The sequence below is a fragment of the Bos javanicus genome, chromosome 10 (genome assembly GCF_032452875.1).
Source record: "Bos javanicus breed banteng chromosome 10, ARS-OSU_banteng_1.0, whole genome shotgun sequence".
NCBI classification, from domain to species: domain Eukaryota; kingdom Metazoa; phylum Chordata; class Mammalia; order Artiodactyla; family Bovidae; genus Bos; species Bos javanicus.
Genome location: NC_083877.1, coordinates 38,057,164 through 38,079,083, shown reverse-complemented (window position 1 = coordinate 38,079,083; position 21,920 = coordinate 38,057,164). Strand labels below are relative to the sequence as shown.

Here is a 21,920-nt window from a genome sequence, read left to right as displayed (position 1 = left end):
TGTACCACAGCTTTCTTATCCATGCACCTGCTGATGGAATTGAAGTGTATTGTGCAAAGTCGCAAACAAACTTTATTTTGGGAAGCTAATTACCCCCAAACCATTTACTAATGAATTCTTATCTTTCCTACTTAATTGCCACATTTAGTACATATTTAATACATACATTTTGGTCTACCTACTTTTTTAATTACAGTACTGTCATAATATATTTTAATATCTAGGAAGCCTGGCCATACTACATTTCTAATGAGAGATTTTTTCTTTTTGTAGATCATTAAACTTTAGATCTTTTCAGATCATATTTTAGATCTTTTAGAAATTTACTTTTGAACATTAGAATCAGCTTTTTCAGTTTCAGGGGGAAAACTTGCTGGTATTTTTACTGGGAATGCATTAAACTTAAGATAATCTCACTAAATCATCTTGTCTCCTATTATCATTTTTCAGTAGATTCACATTTTCCAGGTAAAAATTATATCTTCAAATAATAAGAAAAATTCCCTTTTCATTTCTCATGAAGAATCTTTTTTGGTAAGAGTGAGAAGCAATAGCTTCTTTTTTTGCATAACGAGATTTTTCATGGGTAATGGTTCAAAATTTGAAAAGTATAAACCAGTAAACAGCAGAAAAATCACATTCCTATATCCATTTCGAAGCTCCCCTCCCAATAGGCAAACAACGGTCCTTGTAGTTTCTTCTATATCCTTCTATAGACATGCCATACATGCGCAGGCCAGTCCAGCTGTGTCTGAGAGAGCTTCTAGTGACGACACAATCTCAGAAGCCCAGATAAAACCTGGGAGCCAAAGAGAACCAAGTAGGAGATCCTCCCCTGTGTCGACAAAACAAGTGGTAATAGGAAAAACAACAGAGTGCCCAACCTTCTCTGATCGAGGGGGCCAGACCCAGCATGCTTAGAAGAGCCACAGTTCTTGCTTCTGCTTTTTGGACATTTATTTTTCACCAACAAATTCTACCCCCTAATTTCTTTCACACAGATGAATCCGACACACATGCTCTCTCTCTATTATCAGAAAGGTCCGTGAACATCTAACAACTTAAAGCCCAAGATATGTTTAGGGCCTGAATCTGAAGTTGGATATGGACCTCCTTCCAGAGTCTTCCAGTGTCATCCAGGTAATAACTCTGAGGGTCTCTTGAGGCCCCAGAAGCTAGAGGCTTTTACATTTATCTGGGCTTCTCCAACTGGCAGATTCCCCCTGCAATTCACTTCCCATTCGAGCCTGCCAGATATAACCCTGTCTGGGCCTCCTGGTACAAGAGATAAACGAGAACGGGGAACTCCAGCAGCTGGTCCAGGAGATACCAGAGGGGAGGGAGCAGGAAAGACAAACATGTGGGGAACACAAGGTGGAGTAGAAGGAAATGCCACTCTTTACAGATTCTTAAGCCAACAAAAGCGCCCATCATCATTTCCTGTCTGGAAGACAGATTCAGAGAGGGAGCTCAGAGCAACAGTTTAAGACAGCATTTCCAGTAGCCAAGTGGATAACAGCGGTCTGTAGCCATGGGACAAGGTGAGCCAAGCCAGCTCTCCACAGGGCTTACTGGGCTCTCAGTAGCTTCTCTATCATGCTTTCATTAAAATAAGCAGGAGGTGATGATGAGCAATGATGGTTGCAGGTGTTAGGGATGCTAATAGTGGTGGAGGTGGTGGTTGTAGGGCTATGTTGGGAGAATAGTAAACGGATAGTGCTGATGATGGAGGAGCAAAAGTGTGCAAGCTGGTCGCTGGTGCTGGTGGTAGGGGAGGTAGTGTTTGTGTGACTCTGGTGGGGAAGGTAGTATTTGGTGCTGGCAGCAGCGGAGATGATAGAGGTGGGTTATGGTGGGAAGTGGTGATGGGTGCAATGGTGGTGTGGTGCTGGGGGTGTGGCTATGGAGTGACAATTGACTGGGTTGTTGGTGATAAATTGGTCATAGTTGTGATGATGGTGGTAAGGTGGTGATGGTGGTTAAACAGATTTATACTCTTATCCCAGCATCATCCTAACATGACTATTTTCACTGGGTTGTGGTCCATCTGGTAGACAACCTGGGAAAGCATGAGGGTGTCATAGCCTCAAAGCTAAGTGGGAGAGAAGGGGAGGCAGGAGTCAGGGAAACCAGGGTTTCCGTGGTAGCTCAGCTGAAAAAGAATCCAACTGCAATGCAGGAGACCCGGGTTCAATTCCTGGGTCAGGAAGTTCCCCTGGAGAAGGGATAGGCTACCCACTCCAGTATTAAGGGCTTCCCTGGTGGCTCAGATGGTAAAAGAATCCACCTAAATGCCAGAGACCTGGGTTCAGTCCCTGGGTTGGGAAGATCCCCTGGAGGAGAGCATACCAACCCACTATTTTATTCTTGCCTAGAGAATCCCTATGGATGCCAGTCCACAGGGTCACAAAGAGTCAGACATGACTGAGCGACTTAGTACAGCAGAGCACAGCACAGTCAGGGAATCCAACTAAAAGGGACAGAGGCAGACACCAAGCAGAGAAACAGGCAGAAGCAGAGCATGCAGAAAGCTTAACCTGTGTTAGCATATTTACAAATTCTTGTTATAAAGTGAGAATTGCCTGGGAGAACGTCTTAATACTCACAGGCCCCCTCCTTGTAGGGTTTTTCTGGGCTGCGTGGTACTGTGGGTTTTACGAGCCTTTAGATGAAAGCCACACACAATCTCTAGTGAGCTGCTCTCTGCGCCTCACTCTTCTCACTTGTAAAACAAAAGAATTGGACTCAATTAGTGACTTCAAAATTAGCTCTAAAAATGATCATTGTGTTCTTAGACAAAAATGAGTACGGGTGAGCAAAATTCTGGATTTTATTCATTGCTTTTGAATTGGGACCAGAAAAGGAGGTCAACAATGAGAACAAGCATCGTTCTTATTAATAGTAGTAACAGGGACTTACTATGTGTCTGACACGGGGCTGAGAATATTATGTACATTACCTCATTTGCTTTTCCCAACCCTACAAGGAGGATGGTTATTCTGAGAAAGAGGAGACTGAGGATGAGTGGTTAAGCTACTCGCTTGAGACAGCACAGCTAGTAAGTTGAGCCAAGGATTTGAACCCTGCATCTCTGACTTCAGGGTCTCTGCTTTTACTGACATTGTCACATTTACCTAGTCTCCAGGATTTCTTTCTTTCCACAACAGGCCTGGGGATCAAGAGCTGCGACTTCCAGGCAGCGAGAAACAACGCAGAGCACCACACCAATGACATCAGCTCCCAGCGGCTCTTCGTGAGGCGGGGGCAGCCCTTCACCATCAGCTTGCACTTTCAGGCTCCAGTGCACACATTTCTGCGTGCCCTGAAGAAGGTAGCCCTCATTGCACAAACTGGTGAGTGGGACTGACTTCAACTCCATTGGCAGTAGGACTAGGGGGTTCTTTCTCCAGCCCCACCTCAGGGAACCAAGGGGCAACTGGCTCGCACTGCACCTGGGCCTCAAGAAATTCTGTGAGTATGAGATAATATGCAAGCAAGTGAAAGTGAAAGTCGCTCATTCGTGTCTAACTCTTTGTGACCCTATGGACTGTAGCCCGCCAGGCTCCTCTGTCCATGGAATTCTCCAGGCCAGAATACTGGAGTGGGTAACCATTCCCTCTCCAGGGTATCTTCCCAACTCAGGGATCGAAACCAGGTCTCCCATATTGCAAGTAGATTCTTTACCATCTGAGCCACCCAAGAATACTGGAGTGGCTAGCCTATCCCTTCTCCAGTGGATCTTCCCGACCCAGGAATCAAATCGGGGTATCCTGCATTGCAGGCAGATTCTTCACCAGCTGAGCTACCAGGGAAGCCCAATAATATGCATAATAAGTAGCATTTATCATGATTCAGAAGTTGCTTGGCTGCATTAACACTAAGGAGTTTTTCTGCTGCATAGATAATATCAGTTTTGTAGAAAAGCCTGAATGGGATTTAATCTAGGCTAAATATAACACTTAATTTCTACTACTTGCTGAATCTGTACTACATGTCAGATTTTGAGCCAAGGGCTTTACTTGCAATATCTCATTAAGACCTCACATCAGTCCAGTGAAGGAGATAGGACACCCATGTTATATACTATGAGCCTTTTCTAGGTGTTCATGGGTGCTAAAGACCTGTGCTCTCCCCTCACCCTTTTCTGACCCCCACTCCTTGATTGGTGGCTTTCATTCTCCTCCAAATCTAATTTTCACTTACTTCAGTTTTGTGATACTTCCTTTTGTTACTCTGAGTTGTGGCCAAGGGGTCCAAATGACCAGCTCATCTCTGTGTGACTGCAGGAAAGCAGCCTTCCAAGGCCAATGGGACCCAAGCCACGTTCTCAGTTTCCAGTCTGGGGGACCGGAAGTGGTGGAGTGCAATGGTGGAGGAGAGAGATGACCAGTCCTGGACTATCTCTGTGACCACACCTGCAGATGCTATCATTGGCCACTACTCACTCCTGCTGCAGATCTCGGGCAGGAAACAATGCCTGGGCCAGTTCACACTGCTCTTTAACCCCTGGAATCGAGGTGAGTTGGACCTGGGTCAGCCTGGGCTGCACAAGATTCAAGGCCTTGGAGCTGGGGCCCCACGGGACAGCTCCCTCTAGAACAGCACAGGTACTTAGCCACTGTGGAAACTGCTCCCTGGATGAACAGCCTCTCAGACCCTGGGTCCTGACTTGGTGTCACCTGATGGAAGAAGCCCAGAGCTTCTCACTGAGAGCAGAGGCTAGTCTAGTCCTGGCTCAGGCTACTTAGTCACAGGAGCTGAGACTCACTGAGGTGACCCTAGAAGAACTCCCCTCTGTGATAGCAGGATAGGGGCCGAGAGCCGGAAAGGACTTCAGGATAAGAGGGGGCCTGCAGGACAGGTTTCTCTGATCCCTCCCTTGGCTTCTATAGTCTGTCTGCATGGTGAATCCAGGTTTTGCGGGACCTGAGTTTTTAATTAATTTGGGGGATCCTCTTTAAGAAAAAGAACATAGAATTTTGAATTGCTTAGGTCCCCCCTGACTTGAAGTGGGGTTCTGTGCTGGTGAGGGACTCAAAGCTTCAGTTTAACTTCACTGTAAATCTTCCTTCTTGCTTCTATTTGTTAGTTCTGTCCTTACTATAGACTCTCTCTCTCCATCATGACCCATCCAAATACCTGCCTAGAGCAGCAAATTAGCAACCAGTCTCCCTAGCTCAGCAGCCTCTGGATGGACTTTCCTGGGGTCAGGCAGCCTCCTGAGGCCCAGCCGGTGGCCACCTCTGGCAAAGCTCAGCCCTAGCTGTTAGGACTATTTAATCTAGAAAAGTCGTCAGACGTGGTTGACGTGCCCCAAATGAAAACCAAGAGAACATCTCCTCTTCTTTCCCATTCTGAAGACTGAGTCTTCGTTTTTGAATCCACCACACCCCACCTTAATCCTTTGGGCTGCCTGAATAGTTATTGAGAGGAAAACAGTTTCTTCCTGTTTGCCCATCCTTGCTACCCCCAGACAAGCCTTTTCCTTTCACGAGTTCACTGCCAGCCCAAAGGGGGGCCTCCTTATGAGGCAGGGCTGGGAACAAGGGGAAGTAGAAGAAATCTCCCCTGAAGCCCCTGAATCCCAGGGCTTGATGGCCTTCCTATACAGCACCTGAGTCCCAGTAACTCCCTGTCTCCACTTCACTTGCCCAGCCTGGAGTCCTTGGGTGGCCCCCTCCTTCAGATAGCCCTGTCTGTCCTCAATCCAGGCCCTTCATTCCTGCTCCAAGGGGGTTGGCAGGTGGAACAATGGAGGAGAACTAGTGTCCACTGAGGTGCCCTTGCCCCATGTGGGTGAGTGTGGATTCAAGGCCCCTTCAGCTGAGCGAGGGCCCATGGCTCTCCACATACTGCCAGAAAGACCCTCAAGCCATTTCCCTCCAAAACTGAGGCTTTACTGTACCTGCCTCATTGACTGAGCGCACACCCAGAGCTAGGCCCTGACAACCTGAGCATAGATGCAGAAATACAGTTCCGGAACAGGCCTTGGTTCAGAGGGAGCTCACAGTCTTGACTCTATGCCAGGATTCCTGTCTCCACACCTGGCTTGTTGGGACCAGTGAGGGAAGGCCTCTCTATGGGGTGAGGTGTCTGTCTGGCCAGGGGTGAAGTATTGGCACTGCCCGTCTAGGAGGTGAGTTAGAGATTTTCAGAGATTTTCTGGGACTCAGTCTCATCTTACCATACTTGAAGATGGGGCCCTTCTGGATTCAAAAGGAAATTTTACGCCCTATAGTGAAAGTCAAAGTCCTATTCATAAGCAGGAAGCTTTATAAAGAGGGGAGGGGATGCACCCAAGCTAAGAAGAAGGGTGATACCTATGCTCTGATAATGTACTTCCCAAAGCCTGCAGAGCCTGGGGCCAAACTCCTCGCTTTGAAGCAATTTCCAAAGAGATGATGTCCAGCTGACTTCACAGATAGTACTCAGGATGAAGGGGCAGGGGCCCAGGACTCCTTGGGCACATGATTCTGTGATTTTCTGTCCAAGGTTTTTCAGGGCTTCCTGATATCTAATATCCCAGTGTTCTGTTACCTTGCGTACCCTCATCCTAGTTGGATGGCTTGGAGGATGGTTTGGAAATCCTCTTCTCATTCTAGGCTCCAGGAACCAGTCCAACCAGCCCCTACTTCACCCCCAACAACAGGCAGAGAGAGACACCCGAAAAACAGAGTAGGTCTGCCAGCTGCTCCCAGCTTCCTAGAGTAGGCGATGGCCTCCTTAAAACCCCCACCCACTTCATGACTCCCAGGCAACCCTTCAATGAAGATACTAGGAGAGGCAGCAGGAAGAGCCCACAGGAGTTCTAGACCCCCTTGGACACGCCGGGTGGCTCCCACTGTTCCCTCACACACACAGCCCCATTCTCCCTCCAACCCTACTTGTCTTCCCTTCTGCTCACATCTGTCAACCTGTTTGGTTTTTCTGAAACACTTTTTTTTTTCTGGTTGAACTTGTGGGAGAGACATAGCAGCCCCCCTGGGAAGCCCCCTGGCCTGTTGCCAAATGCTCTTGGTTCAGGAGCAGGTTTCTTTGGGAACCAGTAGGCCTTTTAAGGTTGGCTTATTCCTGTCTGCTGGCTGGCCATGAAAGCCACTGTGGCTGACCCAGGGACTCTCATCCCCTTCCCCACTCTCACCAGAGAGGAGGCCTGGTCCAAGTATGGGATGAAAAGAGGGGCTTCCTTCACAGTCTCTGCCAGGCCTGAAGCTGAAGGGAAGGCCTGCAGCAGAATCTCACCCAGGCAGGGAGGGCAAAGGCCTGGAGATGGACGGCACACCTAGCATCCTACAGTCCCTCATCCCTGCCTGCTTCTCTCCAGAGGATGCTGTGTTCCTGGGGAATGAAGCTCAGCGCAAGGAGTACTTGCTGAACCAAAATGGCCTCATCTTCCTGGGCACAGCTGACTGCATCCAGGCCGAGCCCTGGGACTTTGGCCAGGTACGGGGCCCTCCAGGGAAGGTGGGGAGACAGTGATCACCCCATAATTTTCAGTGCTCAAGCCAGTCAGATTGGGCCAATCCAAAGCCTCTGGTCATGAGGCCATTTCTTCATGCAAGTTCAGCCACGTGGTACCTCGGTCCCCTCAAGGCCACACTAGACCATCCTCCTCAACCACCAGAGTTATCTTCCTAAAGACCATGCAGATGAAGCCTCTGTTAAATCCTCACCATCTACAGGATAGAAACCAAATCCCCTGGCTTGACACATAAGACTCTTCACAGCCAGGCCACTGCTTCCCTTTCCCCAAGAGCACCCGCCCCCCTCTAACTCCATGCTTCAGCTCCTGGTCATCCCTCGATTGTGCAGGCTGAATGTTCCCTCTGCTGGGAATACCTTCCCTCACTTACCACCTGGGAAATGCCTGCCCATCTTTTAAGGCCCTCTGAAAGTTTTCCCAGCCCCCAGGGGCATAGTGACTCTCCACTGTGCTCCCTGGGTTGGCATCTCTTCTAGAGCCCCAGCCACATTGCTGAGATCTGTAGCCTAAGTGGCTGCATGTCTCCCTCACTCCTCACTTCTGCTCCTCCAGAGCAGAAGCTGCCATTTTATCCACCCCCACACAGGGACAGCCCTGTTAGGAGCTGTGGGAGCAAATTACGTGAAAAACTGTAGAAATGAAAGGACTCGACAGAGCCCTGGTGCTCAAAAGCCCACACTATCAGCAGTCAGACAACAGAAGAGACAAAAGGCTGAGGTGCCGGGCCCTGGGGCAGAGGGAAAAGCGAGAACTTCTTCAGGAACACGGCAGGAAGGAGTGGAGCCTGAGTCAAGGAGAAGGACAAGGGGATGGGGTTGACTTGGGGGAGGAGTGGCTGACTGCACACCCTCCATCATGCGTGGCCCTGTGTGGTCCTTACAGCTCGAGGAGGATGTCATCGACCTTGGCTTGAGCTTACTGACCGTGGACAATCAGGTGGAGAAGTGGGGCAACCCCGTGCATGTGGCCCGAGTCTTGGGCGCCTTGGTGAGTGAGGACGGGGTGGGGAGGGGGAGGAGATGAGACAGCAGTCCTCTGCCAGAGCTGCCCCCGTCTAGGGCCCCAGAAGTTTTTTACTCACGAATGGTCCCCTCTTCCCAGAGTGCAGGGGACAGTCCCTGGAGAAGGATCTGAGTGAGGAGGGGCAGACAGTAGCATCCAGCGGGGAGAGAAATGACAGGAAGGTGTCCTCCTTCAGGTCATAAGCCAGCGAGGACTAAAACTGACCTGGATTTCCTTGAGACCTCCCTCTCCCTGCCTCCTCACCCTCAGCCCTGACAGGTAGCTTAGGTCCCTGGGAAGAAGGGGGTCAGTTCCATCTTACCCATGGGTTGGTGATAAGGCAGTCAAAGGAACTTGTTTTCATTTCTAAATTATTCCAATGAAGGTGGCTTGGTCCTTTCCTGCTATTGCTGCTGCTTAGTCGCTTCAGTCGTGTCCGACTCTGTGTGACCCCATGACGGCAGCCCATCAGGCTCCACCGTCCCTGGGATTCTCCAGGCAAGAACACTGAAGTGGGTCGCCATTTCCTTCTCCAATGCATGAAAGTGAAAAGTGAAAGTGAAGTCGCTTAGTCGTGTCCGACTCTTAGCGACCCCATGGACTGCAGCCTACCAGGCTCCTCCATCCATGGGATTTTCCAGGCAAGAGTACTGGAGTGAGGTGCCATTGCTTAAAAAGTTCTCTCACAGGAGTAATGTGCTCTCTATTTCCTCATGTGGCTCAGTCCTTTCCTCTGAGGAGGTGGTGAGGGACAGGGCTAGCCTGCGAGGAGGAGGAAACGTGGGCCTCCAGGTCCCAGGTGCAAACACTCGAAGAATCAGGGCCAGGCAGACCAAGGAACAGTGAAAGCCTCCAGCGAGGGGGAGCCCTCCTGCTGCTCTCGTGTCCTGAGTTTCATTTGCCACTATGGGCTTCCCTGGTGGCTCACACGGTACAGAATCCACCTGCAATGCGGGAGACCTGGGTTCAATCCAGGTTTCAACCCCTGGGTCAGGAAGATCCCCTGAAGAAGGGAATGACAACCCACTTCAGTATTCTTGCCTGGAGAATCCCATGGACAAAGGAGCCTAGTGGGCTACAGTCCAGGGGGTCACAAGAATCGGATACGACGGAGCAACTAACACTTTCATGGCTCATGAACCCCCGCTTCTGAAGGACTTGTTAAAAAGGAGAGTTCCCAGACACGATCCCAGTGGATGAGGGTGGGGCCCAGGAACATGCAGGTTAAACAAGTTCCAGGTGATTTCCATACAGGTGATCTGTTCACCATGCCTGGAGAGCTGTAATGAGCCCTCGCTACGGGCATGCTAAGTCACTTCAGTCGTGTCCGGCTCTTTGTGACCCTATGGACTGTAGCCCACCAAGCTCCTCTGTCCGTGGGATTCTCCAGGCAAGAATACTGGAGTGGGTTTCCATGCCCTCCTCTAGGGGATCTTCCCCACCCAGGGATTGAACACATGTCTCTTTCATCTCCTGCATTGGCAGGCGGGATCTTTACCACTAGCGCCACCTGAGAAACCCGAGCCCTCCCTACCCACCCCGATAAACATCCACACGTTTCCCCCAAACAGCTGCACATTCTTAAGGAGAAGTCTGTCCTGCCCACTGCGAAGATCCAGACTACAGAGGAAAGGGCCTTGCTGAACAAGCGCCGGGGCAGTGCGCCCATCCTGCGACAGTGGGTCACTGGTCATGGGAGGCCTGTGTACGAGGGTCAGGCCTGGGTGTTGGCAGCTGTTGCTTGCACAGGTACAGAGCAGACTTGCCTGCCACACCCAGGCAAGTCACCTTGGCTACCACACAGAGTGTCTGCCTTGCTTCTTGGGTTGCCCAGTACCCCCTGCCCCATGACATCTCCAAAAGCAGCCACTGCCTCCAACTCCACAGCATTCCCCCACCTCCACCACACCTGTGATTGCTTCCCATGCACCATCTGGCTAAGATGGCTTTTCCCCAGCCACTCCTCCCAACCAGCTTCTGCTCCTTTTCCCAGATTCAGCAAAGTTGGGCCCATCTGGTGAGCTCTGCTCCCAAACTCCCCAAAGCTCCTCCCTGCCTCTGCCCCAGAAAAGCCAGTCCCAGCGCTCTGTTGAAGCCTCCCGCTGCTGTGTACTCCACCCGCTGTGTAACTTGTCTGCTTCTCATTACTTGGCCTTCATATAGCGTAGGTCGGGCGGGTGTCAATTCCTGTGCCCCTTCTCTTTCCACAATGTCACCGGCATTTAAGACCATGAACGTGCCTAGTGTCCAGAGGAGACACGGAGAATGCTAGCCATAGGCCCCATCCCCGCATCCCAGCCCCCTCTGGTGCCCTGACCCTCTGCCCACTTCCATGCAGTGCTGCGAGGCCTGGGAATCCCTGCCCGAGTTGTTACCACGTTCACCTCAGCCCAGGGCACGGGCGGGGACCTGCTGGTAAACGAGTACTACAACGAGGAGGGGCTTCAGAATGGAGAAGACAACAGAGGCAGAGCCTGGTGAGAAGCCCAAAGGGGGTGGATGAAGTCCTAGACCTGACAGGGCTCCAAACCCGCAGGCTGTCGTCCATGGGAACCTCCCAGCCCAAGTAGCCCTGCTTTGAATAGGCCTTCAGGACTCCGAAAGGCAGGATTCTGAAGGTCAGGGTGAATGTGAGATGCACGCCCCTTCCTGGGAGTGTTGGAACCACTCTTACACAGCATCCTCCCATCCACTTAGTCGCAGCTCTGTCATCTCTAGGACTGCTTCAGGACTTTTGCCCCCCACTTGTATTGTTCCCTTTGCTTCAGGATCTTCCAGACTTCCACCGAGTGCTGGATGGCCCGGCCTGATCTGCTTGAGGTTTATGACGGATGGCAGATTCTATACCCAAGTGCTCTTAAAGGAGGTGAAGGTAAAGCCTGGGGTGGGCCTAGGACCACCAGGTTCCCAGAGCTGCAAGAGTACAAGGAGTCCCTTGGAGAGGAAATGGGCAGCAGGTGGTCCATAGCAGGTCTGCAGCCCCTAAAACAGAAGTGGTGGCAGGACTGATAGTGAGCGGTGGGATGCTGGCCCAAGGCCCCCCAGGAACAGAACAGTCACAGAGCCCAGTACATAGGAAGTGTTCAACAAAGGTAACCTCCTCTTGTCATGTCTGTGGTCAAGCTGGCTTAGGAACTCCCATGTACTCTGTAACTCTGAGGTCTTGTCCAAGAGAGCACCTGCCATAGACCATGACCAAAAAGTTATGTCACTAAAAGTGAGCTTCCCCTCAGCTGTGCCCTCTCAGAAACCCTGCCTAGTGCCCACCTCTGACCTTGATTCCAGTGGAGGGGCAATAGGGCATTAGGATGGGAACAGAGGTTTTGCTGCTCTGACCAAAGCCAAGGTCTGGGTATGATTCCTCTCACTCATTGACATTTCTCTCCCTCAGTCCTGGAGGCCTGTGATCTGGTCCCAGTCAGAGCCGTCAAGGAGGGGATAGTGTGGCTGACCCCTGCAGCATCAGACATTTTTGCCTCAATAAATGCCTCATGTGTGGTCTGGAAGTGCGGTGAGGATGGGACACTGGAGTTGACTGACAGCAACACCAAGTATTTTGGCAATAATATCAGCACCAAGAATGTGGACTGTGACCGCCATGAGGACATCACCCAGAACTACAAGTATCCTGAAGGTATCAGGCAGTGGGGGGCCTCCTGGGTGGCTCAGAGGTAAAGAATCTGCCCACCAATGCAGGAGATGCCAGTTCTATCCCTGGGTCAGGAAGATCCCTTGGAGTAGGAAATGGCAACACACTCATTTTCTTGCCCAGAAAAATCCCATGGATAGACTGAGTGGCTACAGTCTGTGGGGTTGCAAAGAATTTGATGCTACTGAAGCAATGTAGCATGCACGCACCGGGCAGAGGAGGGCCCCAAACAGCAACAGAGAGAAAGGAACGGGCCAGACACATGCAGGCCAGGGAGACATGCAGCCCGTTCCCCATTGCATGAAACAGGACTTCTCAACCCTCTTTGACTTTACTCACATTTTGGACCAGATATCTTTGCTATCTGGGAGGCTGTGCAACCTGGGACATTCAGAAGCCTTCCTGGTCTCTATCCTCTAGATGCCAGCCCCTCCTCAACCACCACCACCAGTTGTGACAACCAGAAATGTCTCCTGACATTTCCAGATGTCCCCTGGGGGCAAAATTGTCCCCAGCTGAGAACCACTGCTGTAGAACAGAATACTTAATACCAAGCCCAGGTGATTTCCCTGGTGGTCCAGTGGTTAAGACTCTGCACTTCTACTGCAGGGGGTTAATCCCTGGTTGGGAAGCTAAGATCCCCCATGTCACATGTGGCATGGCCAAAGACAAAACAAAAAACAAGCCCAGCTGCCAGGAAATACTCTCTCCTTCCTGCTGTCCTCCAACACTCCCCAACCTCCCTGTGTATTCCCCTCCATATTAGTTATTAGAGCGCACTGCTGCGCTGTCCACCCATTTGTCCAAGCAAGAAAGCCTGCCCTGTTCTTGAGCCTCCCATGGTACCCTCACACCCATCTCCTCATCTCCTTCCCCAATGCCTGCAGGTCACCCAGGGCCTCATCATCTCTTTTCTACAGTATGATAGTAGCCTCCTAATTGGACCCCTGCCTCCAGTCTCCCCATCATTATTCCATCTCTAACTTACAGTTTCAAGAATGAGCTTCCCAGGACACAAATATATTTATGTTACAGAATATTCCTGCTCCAGAATATTCCATGGCCTCCATTTCCCTTAGAATAAGTCCAAACTCCTTCACTTAGGAAAATACAAGTTCCTGCAACTTGTACAAAAACTAGCTCTCCCACCATTCAAGGGGCAAAGTCATAGTACTTGAAGAACTTGACCCCTGAGTGACTTGGAAGAGACACACTGTATCTGTGGTGAGTTTGTCTAACACAAACCTTTTTTTTTTTTAGCTACATGTGGTGCAAGAGTTTTGCAAGGCTCTTGTGGCCTTGGCAAATTTGAGCAGTAGTGGGTCAATGAACCTTAATCCTGAGCTTTTATTAGAAGGGTCTATACCTGCTGGGTAAGAGGCCTGCTTTGTTTATTTCATTCTTCAGGATCTTCTCAAGAAAAAATGGTGCTGGAGAAAGTCCAGAAATACAGAATGAAACACAAGAAAGATGGCATCTATCCTCCTTGTTGTGAGACTGATGATCCTCTACATCTCTTTTTGAAAGCACCGAGTTCCCTAGCCCTGGGAAAGAACGTAGAGATCTCTGTGAACTTGTTAAACCCCACTGACCAGGAGAAGGAAGTGCAGCTGGCAATTGGGCTGCAGGCAATGTACTACAATGGCGTCCTTGCTGCCAAGCTCTGGAGGAAGAATTTTGTCCTTATACTCAGGGCCAACTCAGGTAACTATCTGTGATTCCTTCCCAACACTCTACACGCCCGGCTTCCACTCTGAGCAGGCAGCAGCCATACAGCAACCCCTGCAGATTCGATGACATGGTTTCTAGTTCCTGATGTGCCCGCTCCTTCCCTCCCTCCCTCCCTCCCTCCTTCCCCCCCCTCCCCCCTCCCCCCTCCCCCTCCCTCTCTCTCTCTCTCTCTCTCTCTCTCTCTCTCTCTCTCATTCAATACATATTTACTGAGCTTCACACAGGAAAAACAAAACCCACAATTCTGATTGTAGTCATTTGAATAAACAGACTATGGAGCAGTGTAAGAAGTGTTTGACGAGGTAAATGCAGTACAATTGTGAATTAGAATCTCTCCCAGGCAGGAGCAGGCTGCCCCCAGGTAAATCAGGCTGCCCTGGGTCTTGAAGGATGAGTAAGGCAGTGTCAGAGAAGTGAGTCGTGGGCTTTCCAGGCAGAAGAGACATAGGCCCAGGTTCTTCCTCCTCCTTAAGATTCTTATGTAATTGATCTGGAGCCGGATCCAGGCACTGGAATTTTTTCAGAGCTCCCTGTGTTATTCTAGAGTTGAAATTCCCTGGACTAGAGCAGCTGTTCGGAGAAGGCAGTGGCAACCCACTCCAGTACTCTTGCCCGGAAAATCCCATGGATGGAGGGGCCTGGTCGGCTGCAGTCCATGGGGTTGCTAGGAGTCGGACACGACTGAGCGACTTCACTTTCACTTTTCACTTTCATGCATTGGAGAAGGCAATGGCAACCCACTCCAGTGTTCTTGCCTGGAGAATCCCAGGGACGGGGGAGCCTGGTGAGCTGCTGTCTATGGGGTCGCACAGAGTCGGACACGACTGAAGTGACTTAGCAGCAGCAGCAGCAGAGCAGCTGTTCTCCAACTTTGCTGCACGTAAGAACCACCTGGGGGAAGTTTGATGATCAGCCTGCACCCCAGACCAATTAAGTCAGAAATTTGACCCAAACATCAAAAATATTGTTAAGTCCTTGGGTGACTCCAATGTGCAGGCAAGAGAATCAGTGGAATAGAGCTTGTTTACATGATTGCAGCAACCTCCTGACTGGTCCCCCTGTCTCCAGTCTTTCTACTCTGTTCCCTTTCCAAGAGTGGGAGGAGTGGAGTGGGGGAGTTGCGTGAGAGCCTGACTGGGCCAGATCTTGAAGTGGCTTGTAGATGCAGCTCAAGAGTTTGGGTTTTATTCTCTGGGCAATGGGGAGCTGGTAAAAGGTTTTAACCAGAGGAGTCAATGGGATTAGAAATTCATTTTTGAAAAAGAACTTTTGGTAGAATGGAATGGAAGGGGTCATATTAGAGTCATGTATCTCAACCTTGTCTGTATGTTGAATCACCTGGAGAACTTCAAATATACTGATTCCTAGGTCTCTCGGTCAGAGTCTGTTATAATTGACTTGGGGTGTGGCTTGGCATTGGGAATTTTTAAAGCTTCCCATATGATTCCAAGGTGTATCTAATGTGTATCCAACAACCACAGATTAGAAGTTGGAAGGTTTTGAAAAAATTGAAGGACAAAGTAAACTAGCAGAACTTTTCAAATAAAGTCATATTATAGAAGTGGGCTAGATTGGACTTGTGTATGTGGCTAGACGGTGCTTCCGGTTTGGGTGAGCCTCTAAAGTAGGGCCAATGGGAAAGAACAGGTTTGGGGAGAAAGATGATGCGTTCTGTTTGTTGCATGTTGGGTTTGAAATCCCAGAAGACATCTGAGCTGTGATGGGCAGTAGGCAGCTGGAAACCTAAACCTGGTATTCTAGATAAAGTCCTGGATGGGCGCAGGGGAGAGTGGAGAAGGACTGAGAGAAAATAAGAGGGCGAGGAGGAAACCCAGGCAGCACAAGCATGTAGACACCAGACAGGGAGACAGCAGAGTGAGAGACTAAGTCAAAGAGAAGAAGGGGGAGCCCAGCATGGCCAGCGGAGAGGCTGTGAGAGGTCAAGGCTGGAAAGCCTCTACTGACAGAGAAGTCTGATGGAGAAGCAATAGGTTCTTGGGGCTTAAACTGACTGAGAGCTGAGGAGGTGAGACAAGGTATGCAGTCCTTTCAGGAAGAATGGATGGAAAAAGAAGAGGCTGGGTGGCAGACAGGGAAACGTGGGGCAGGGAGGTTCTGCTCCCTCTTCTGCTTATATGCTGAAGAAGAATTCATAGGGAGAAAAAGACGAAGCCTCAGGAGAGATGGGTTATAACCGATGGTGCAACCTTTGAGGAAATGAGACACAACTAGAATAATTATAGCTCACATTTATTGAGCACTTATTTTTGGCAAACATGATGCTAAGTGTTCTGTATGCATTATCTCACTTATCCTCATAATGACCTTATGAGGCAGGAACCATTATCATCCCCGCAAAAGATGAGGAGACCAAGACACAGAAAGTTAAATAAATTGCCCACAGTTACACAGCTAAGCAGCAATGAGGCTGGGATGGAACACTGATTTAAAAAGCAGAAGACACTGATGTATAGAACAGTCTTATGGACTCTGTGGGAGAGGGAGAGGGTGGGAAGATGTGGGAGAATGGCAATGAAACATGTAAAATATCATGTAGGAAACGAGTTGCCAGTCCAGGTTCGATGCATGATGCTGGATGCTTGGGGCTGGTGCACTGGGACGGCCCAGAGGGATGGTATGGGGAGGGAGGAGGGTTCGGGATGGGGAACACATGTATACCTGTGGCGGATTCATTTTGATATTTGGCAAAACTAATACAATTATGTAAAGTTTAAAAATAAAATAAAATTGGAAGAATAAAAATAAATAAATAAATTAAAAAAAAATTAAAAAAATAAATAAAAAAAAAAGCAGAAGACAGGATCTGGGCACAGAGGGGGCCTCACCCTGGAGGCAGTGGTGAGGAACAAAGGGTGGCTTCATTTTCTCTGCAAATGGGAAAGAACAGAAGCAGGGAAGGGGAGGGGACCAAGCAAGCATATATTCAGCCATGATGGCGTGGCAGGCCTGAGGCCAGCACTTAACAACTGTCTCATGAACCAGAAGCCGTCCCACCTAGGTGGTATTACTAGACAAGGAGATTGAGGCTCCACTTGTAGTTCACAGGGCCCTTTCCAGAGCCCTGTGGAGGTGGTCTACCAAATGTGTTGTGCTCATGATGGTGATGTTGGTCTTGGGTGGGTTTTTTTTGTTTGTTTGTTTTTTGCTGCCCCTGGTCTTAGTTGCAGCATTCGGGCTCTTGGTTGTGGAATGGGGGAACTGTTTTCCTGACTGGGGGTTGAACCTGGACCCCTGCCTTGAGACCATGGAGTCCTAACCACTGGACCACCAGGGAAGTCCTTTTGGGTGGGTTCTTGAGTGAGTTCATTCTGAAATTGCTCTGAGGAATGAGGCATCTTTCTGGCTTCAGTGAGGCCCTGACTCTTGGGAGTCATGTGTGAAACCACTGCTTGTCTCTGGGGCACATGCACTCACTCCCGGGCACTGACTCCACCTGTTACGTGTTTCAGTTAAGAAAATCCCTACCTCCCTGTTCAACTCCAATTTTGAACAAAGCCTGCCAGAGAATAGCTTCCTCAGACTCACTGCCATGGCAACGCACTCCAGCCTTCCCTGCTTTGCCCAGCAAGACATCGCCATTCGCAGACCACACCTTGCCATAGAGGTAGGCACCGGTCCGTCCCCAAATCACTGTTTGCTGCTCTTCAGGTCACTGTTTCACAAAGAACAGAGCCCCTCAAGCTTCAGAGCAGGTGACCGTGCTGAAGAAACTATCAGGAAATGCTGGGTTGAGAGCTCCTTCTCTTGAAAGAGATGATTTCTATATATGATACTAAGATTTAAATCTTTCCACTTTAAGTAAAGGTTTGTAAAATTGGGAGTCTTCTCAGTGGCTGCTTCCAAACTCACAAAGATAATAATAGCCTATGGTCATTTAGCACTTTATACAATACCAATGTATTTTCACATTTTACTTCTTTTAATAACAACAGCCCTGGGAGGTGAACTCTTCCCATTATTCAGATGAGGAAAGTATCCTGCCTACAAATCATAAAAATGGGCTGTCTTAAGAGGCTTGGGGCTCTTAGTCCAGTCCTCTTTCTACATGTGTACCCAGACCAAAATGAATGTGACTTGGTCTCTGCCCTGGAAGGGGTTACAGTTGGGCAAGAGTGTCACAACGTGTGGTCTTCTATGTCAGAGCTTTCAGAGGAACAAAGTCACTCTGGCACAAGTGAAGTAAAGAGGCCTATTTCCGGCTGGGGGTTTGGGAAAGCTTCATGGAGGAGGTGGCATTTGAGTCAGGCTTTGAACAATAGGTAAGCTTTCAGTGCAGAGGAGGGAGAAGGCCATTGCAAATGGAAGACTGAGTAGAGAGGCCCAAAGGGAGGGAGCCTGAGGGCTGTGCTGGGGCTGGGAAATTGCCCACAGCGGTTAAGGTATAGTCAGGGGTAGAACAGATGAGCCTGGGATAGATTGGGGTTAGATTGTGAAGGGCTCTGAAGGCCAACCAAAGCTGAATTCTAAAACAATGGGAAACCTTCCAAGGTTTCCAAGTAAAGGAAAGGCAGCATCAGTGTCATCAGTTATGGATCAAGGGTGAGAGAAAATACAGAAGACCAAGTAGAGGGCTAGGGAAGTCAGCAGTTGAGTTTAGGTGAGGATGGTAGAGATAGGAGAATAACCAAGAAAGGGTTCAGGGAGGGTAGCCAGGAAGGGAAGGAGTGACTACAGCTCCATGCTTTTGGGATCCCCCACAGATGTCAGAGACAGCAGAGCAACATCAGCCCCTGATGGCCTTGGTCAGCATCCATAACCCCCTCGATGTTCCCTTGGAAGACTGTGTGATCTCCATCTTCGGAAAGGGGCTCGTTCATAGAGAGAAGAGCTACAGGTAAGAGACCACAAACTTCTCATCCCACAGAAGTATCTCAACCTGTCAGAAAGGCAGGAACCTGGCCTTCCCTGGTGGCTCAAATGGTAAAGAATGGCAGGAACCCAAGATGACACTCTGTTTGCTGTGTCCATGAAGACAGAGCAGATACCTGCCAGAGCTGAACTAAAAGATCAGAGCCTCTCTCTCCCTGGGGCCACCAACGTTTACAGGGGTACAGGACAGAGGGAGGCTCTGTGCCCTTTGGGCACCTCACACTGCTTGAGGCCCTGGTCATGCAGAGAGGGCCTGGGTATTACTGATGAACACAGGTGAGGGGGTTAGGGAACATCAAAGGGAAGAGCTGCATTCTACCAGTGACAACACAATACAGAATTTTATTTACACATTTCCTTTTACTCCTATTCCCACCACCACTCTTCATATCCTTGTCTTAGTATGTGTAAAATGTGTACTGTTGCTTCATGAGCCTGTATTTTTAAACTATATAAATGCTATGTCTAATTCATTTCACTCAGAACTGTTTTTCACTCATCCACATGTCAAGTCCCTTGTTTCTGCTACAAATTACTCCATCACATATGCCCCTGCTTCCTACCACACCACTCCACAGTGCCTCCAACTCTCAGACACCATAAATACACATATTCCTTTATATACCTGCTTGAAAATTCATGTGTGGGGGGTAAATACACAGGAATGGAGTTGCTGAGACATAGGATAAGACCTGGTTTGACCACATGCTATCAGATTGGTTTGTAGAATGGCTGCAGTTCGTCCAGCAGTACTTGACAGCTTCTGTATTCCTACCATCCCTCCACTCTTGGCAATACCATTTTCTCTTTTAATCCAGTCTAACAGGAATAAAATAATATCTCATCATTGTTTTAATTTGCAACTCTTGACATTTTTCAGCCTTTTCCATTTCCTCCTCTGTATAGTTCCTTAACTTGGCCCACTTTTTTTTTTTGCTGTTCCTTTTTTCCTTGTTGACCTGTGGGTATATATACACACACATATATTCATACACACAAACCCTGTATAATGTAGGTTATTAGCACCTTGTTGGCTTTAGATGTTGCAAGTATCTTTGTTAATCATTGCTCCTTCTCTCGTGAGGTCCACAGCATCCTCCACTAAACACACACATACAGTTTAGAGTTCACGATGCCTGTTCCAACCCCGAGGTCCCTGACAGGTTGTGTGGTTGTTGAGCTACCACCTCAGCCTCAAGAAACTCAGTCACTCTTGGTCATAAGTTGAGAGAAGGACTGCCAGCATTTAACCAGACTTCTGTGGTCGCCCAGATAAATTGTAAGGCAAAGCTTCTCAAAAGAAATCTGCACCATTTGCTCAGTCACCATAAGGTCCACAGGTAGACAAGAAAGGTGCCGACAGGGCTCCAAACACCACCTGCTGGCATCCTGACATCTCAGTACGCCCACTACACCCACCGCAGTTAGCAATGAGGCTTCTAAAACCATAGTTTCACAAGCCTACTATTACCAAGAATGAGACCAGACTGAAGTCACAGGTGATGAAACGACAGATGCAACCTGGAAGCCCTTAGAATAGGATGTTTCTCAACCATACAGCTGCTCACCATGGAGGCTCCTGCCTTCCACCCCCTTCAAACCTCCTCTGTTTTAACAGCTGGGTACTTACATGTTTATTTCTTCAGGGTCCACCTCTGTAAGCAGGTCAGGATCACAGTCACTGGGACCAGCAAAGGAATGGCCCTGAGACAGAACTAGGACTTTTCTTCTATTTCAGAGTGAATTCGGTGCAGCCCAGAAACACTTTGCGCACCCAACTCAAGTTCGTGCCAATGAAGGTGGGATGCCAGAGACTCACTGTGGAAATGGACTGCAACATGTTCCAGAACCTAACCAACTTCAGAACTGTCACGGTGGTACCCCCTAAATCTCCAGCTTAAACTTCCAGCTCCAGCATCACTTTCCCCAACCACCTCCTGAATCTACAATCTAAAACCAAGCATGATGGGAAGAGAAACTTTGCTTATCAGATAAACGATTCTCTGCTCAGGTTGAGCACGAGAGGACCAAGAACAAAACTAGATTCCCCACCTCAAAAAAACTTATATTCTCAGAAATCAACAGAAAAAGCACTCATTTCTGTCACCCCAGCTCAAAGCATCTATGAAGACTAGTTGTCTTAAAATACAAACTATTGGGCTCGAGGAATTTTTTTAAAAAGGCTTCATAAAGGTATTCAGATAAGTAAATTTTTTTTTAGTTCAGGGATTTTCATAACCATTTACTATTCATTAATACATAATTAATTTATAGGTAAGGAAAATAAGCTAATTAAAGCACTCTGTACTTCTGATGAAATGGGACAATATTAACTAAAAATATGATTTTTAGACAATCCTAAGATTATATTGATCAATGCCATCCCTGACCATTATCCTTAAAGATCCAAAGATGACTAAAGAAAGTTATAAAATACACAGCATAAGACCTGAGTGTAGAATGATCTTCAATATTCAGCTATGGATAAGTCCTTATTAGAGTATTATGAAAGATTAAACAATTAAGTGTGATGTGTGATGTTAACAACATGAATTTGGTCCAGTAGAGAAACATACAATTATTAAGTATAAAGAAAATAGGACCTACAAAAAAAATTGGACTCCTTTTGTACAAAGTTAATTTTTTTTCATTGTTTCCATTTTGTTGCTTTGATACTCTTGGGTTTTAGTTCCTTTTCTTTGTAATACTTGTTAACAAGTACAGAATGGCACTTTATGAAAGTAAATTAAAACTCTTGACTCAAAGAATTTCAGCCTCAAGTACACAGTTCTCTCAAAAGAATGGATGCTGGACTTGCAGGCTACTATGCTAAGTGAAATAAGTCAGACAGAAAGATAAACACTGTATGATATCACTTACATGTGGAATCTAAAAAATATAACAAATTAGTGAACATAAAAAAAAGAAGCGGTGGTGGGAATAAAAAAAAGGACAGCTACTGTTGCTGATTGCACCTAAAGAGACCATGGGGATGTCAGATGGGCAGATGTGATGAAGTACATCTATACAAGACAAAGGATGCCCAGTAGAAGTGTGGAGACCTACAGAACACGCATAAGGCCTAGTCAGGTATAGCACTGTATACCCTGCTTTCTAAGATGTTACTTTCCAGGTTTACCTTGCTTTCCAATACGTGATCTTCCA

The 21,920-nt window shown here is 48.4% G+C and overlaps 1 protein-coding gene across 1 annotated transcript; it reads left to right on the top strand.

Annotated features, from left to right (window-relative positions):
• Positions 1-1,341: 1,341 nt before the first annotated feature.
• On the top strand, positions 1,342-20,924 carry EPB42 (erythrocyte membrane protein band 4.2). The gene is made up of 13 exons (XM_061430932.1): positions 1,342-1,541; positions 3,168-3,353; positions 4,287-4,517; positions 7,325-7,443; positions 8,366-8,470; positions 10,057-10,234; positions 10,824-10,962; positions 11,254-11,357; positions 11,877-12,119; positions 13,542-13,838; positions 17,336-17,490; positions 18,587-18,720; positions 20,494-20,924. Exons 1-13 carry the CDS (start codon positions 1,532-1,534, stop codon positions 20,654-20,656), a joined length of 2,064 nt encoding a protein of 687 aa, XP_061286916.1. The 5' UTR covers positions 1,342-1,531; the 3' UTR covers positions 20,657-20,924.
• The last annotated feature ends 996 nt before the right edge of the window (positions 20,925-21,920 follow it).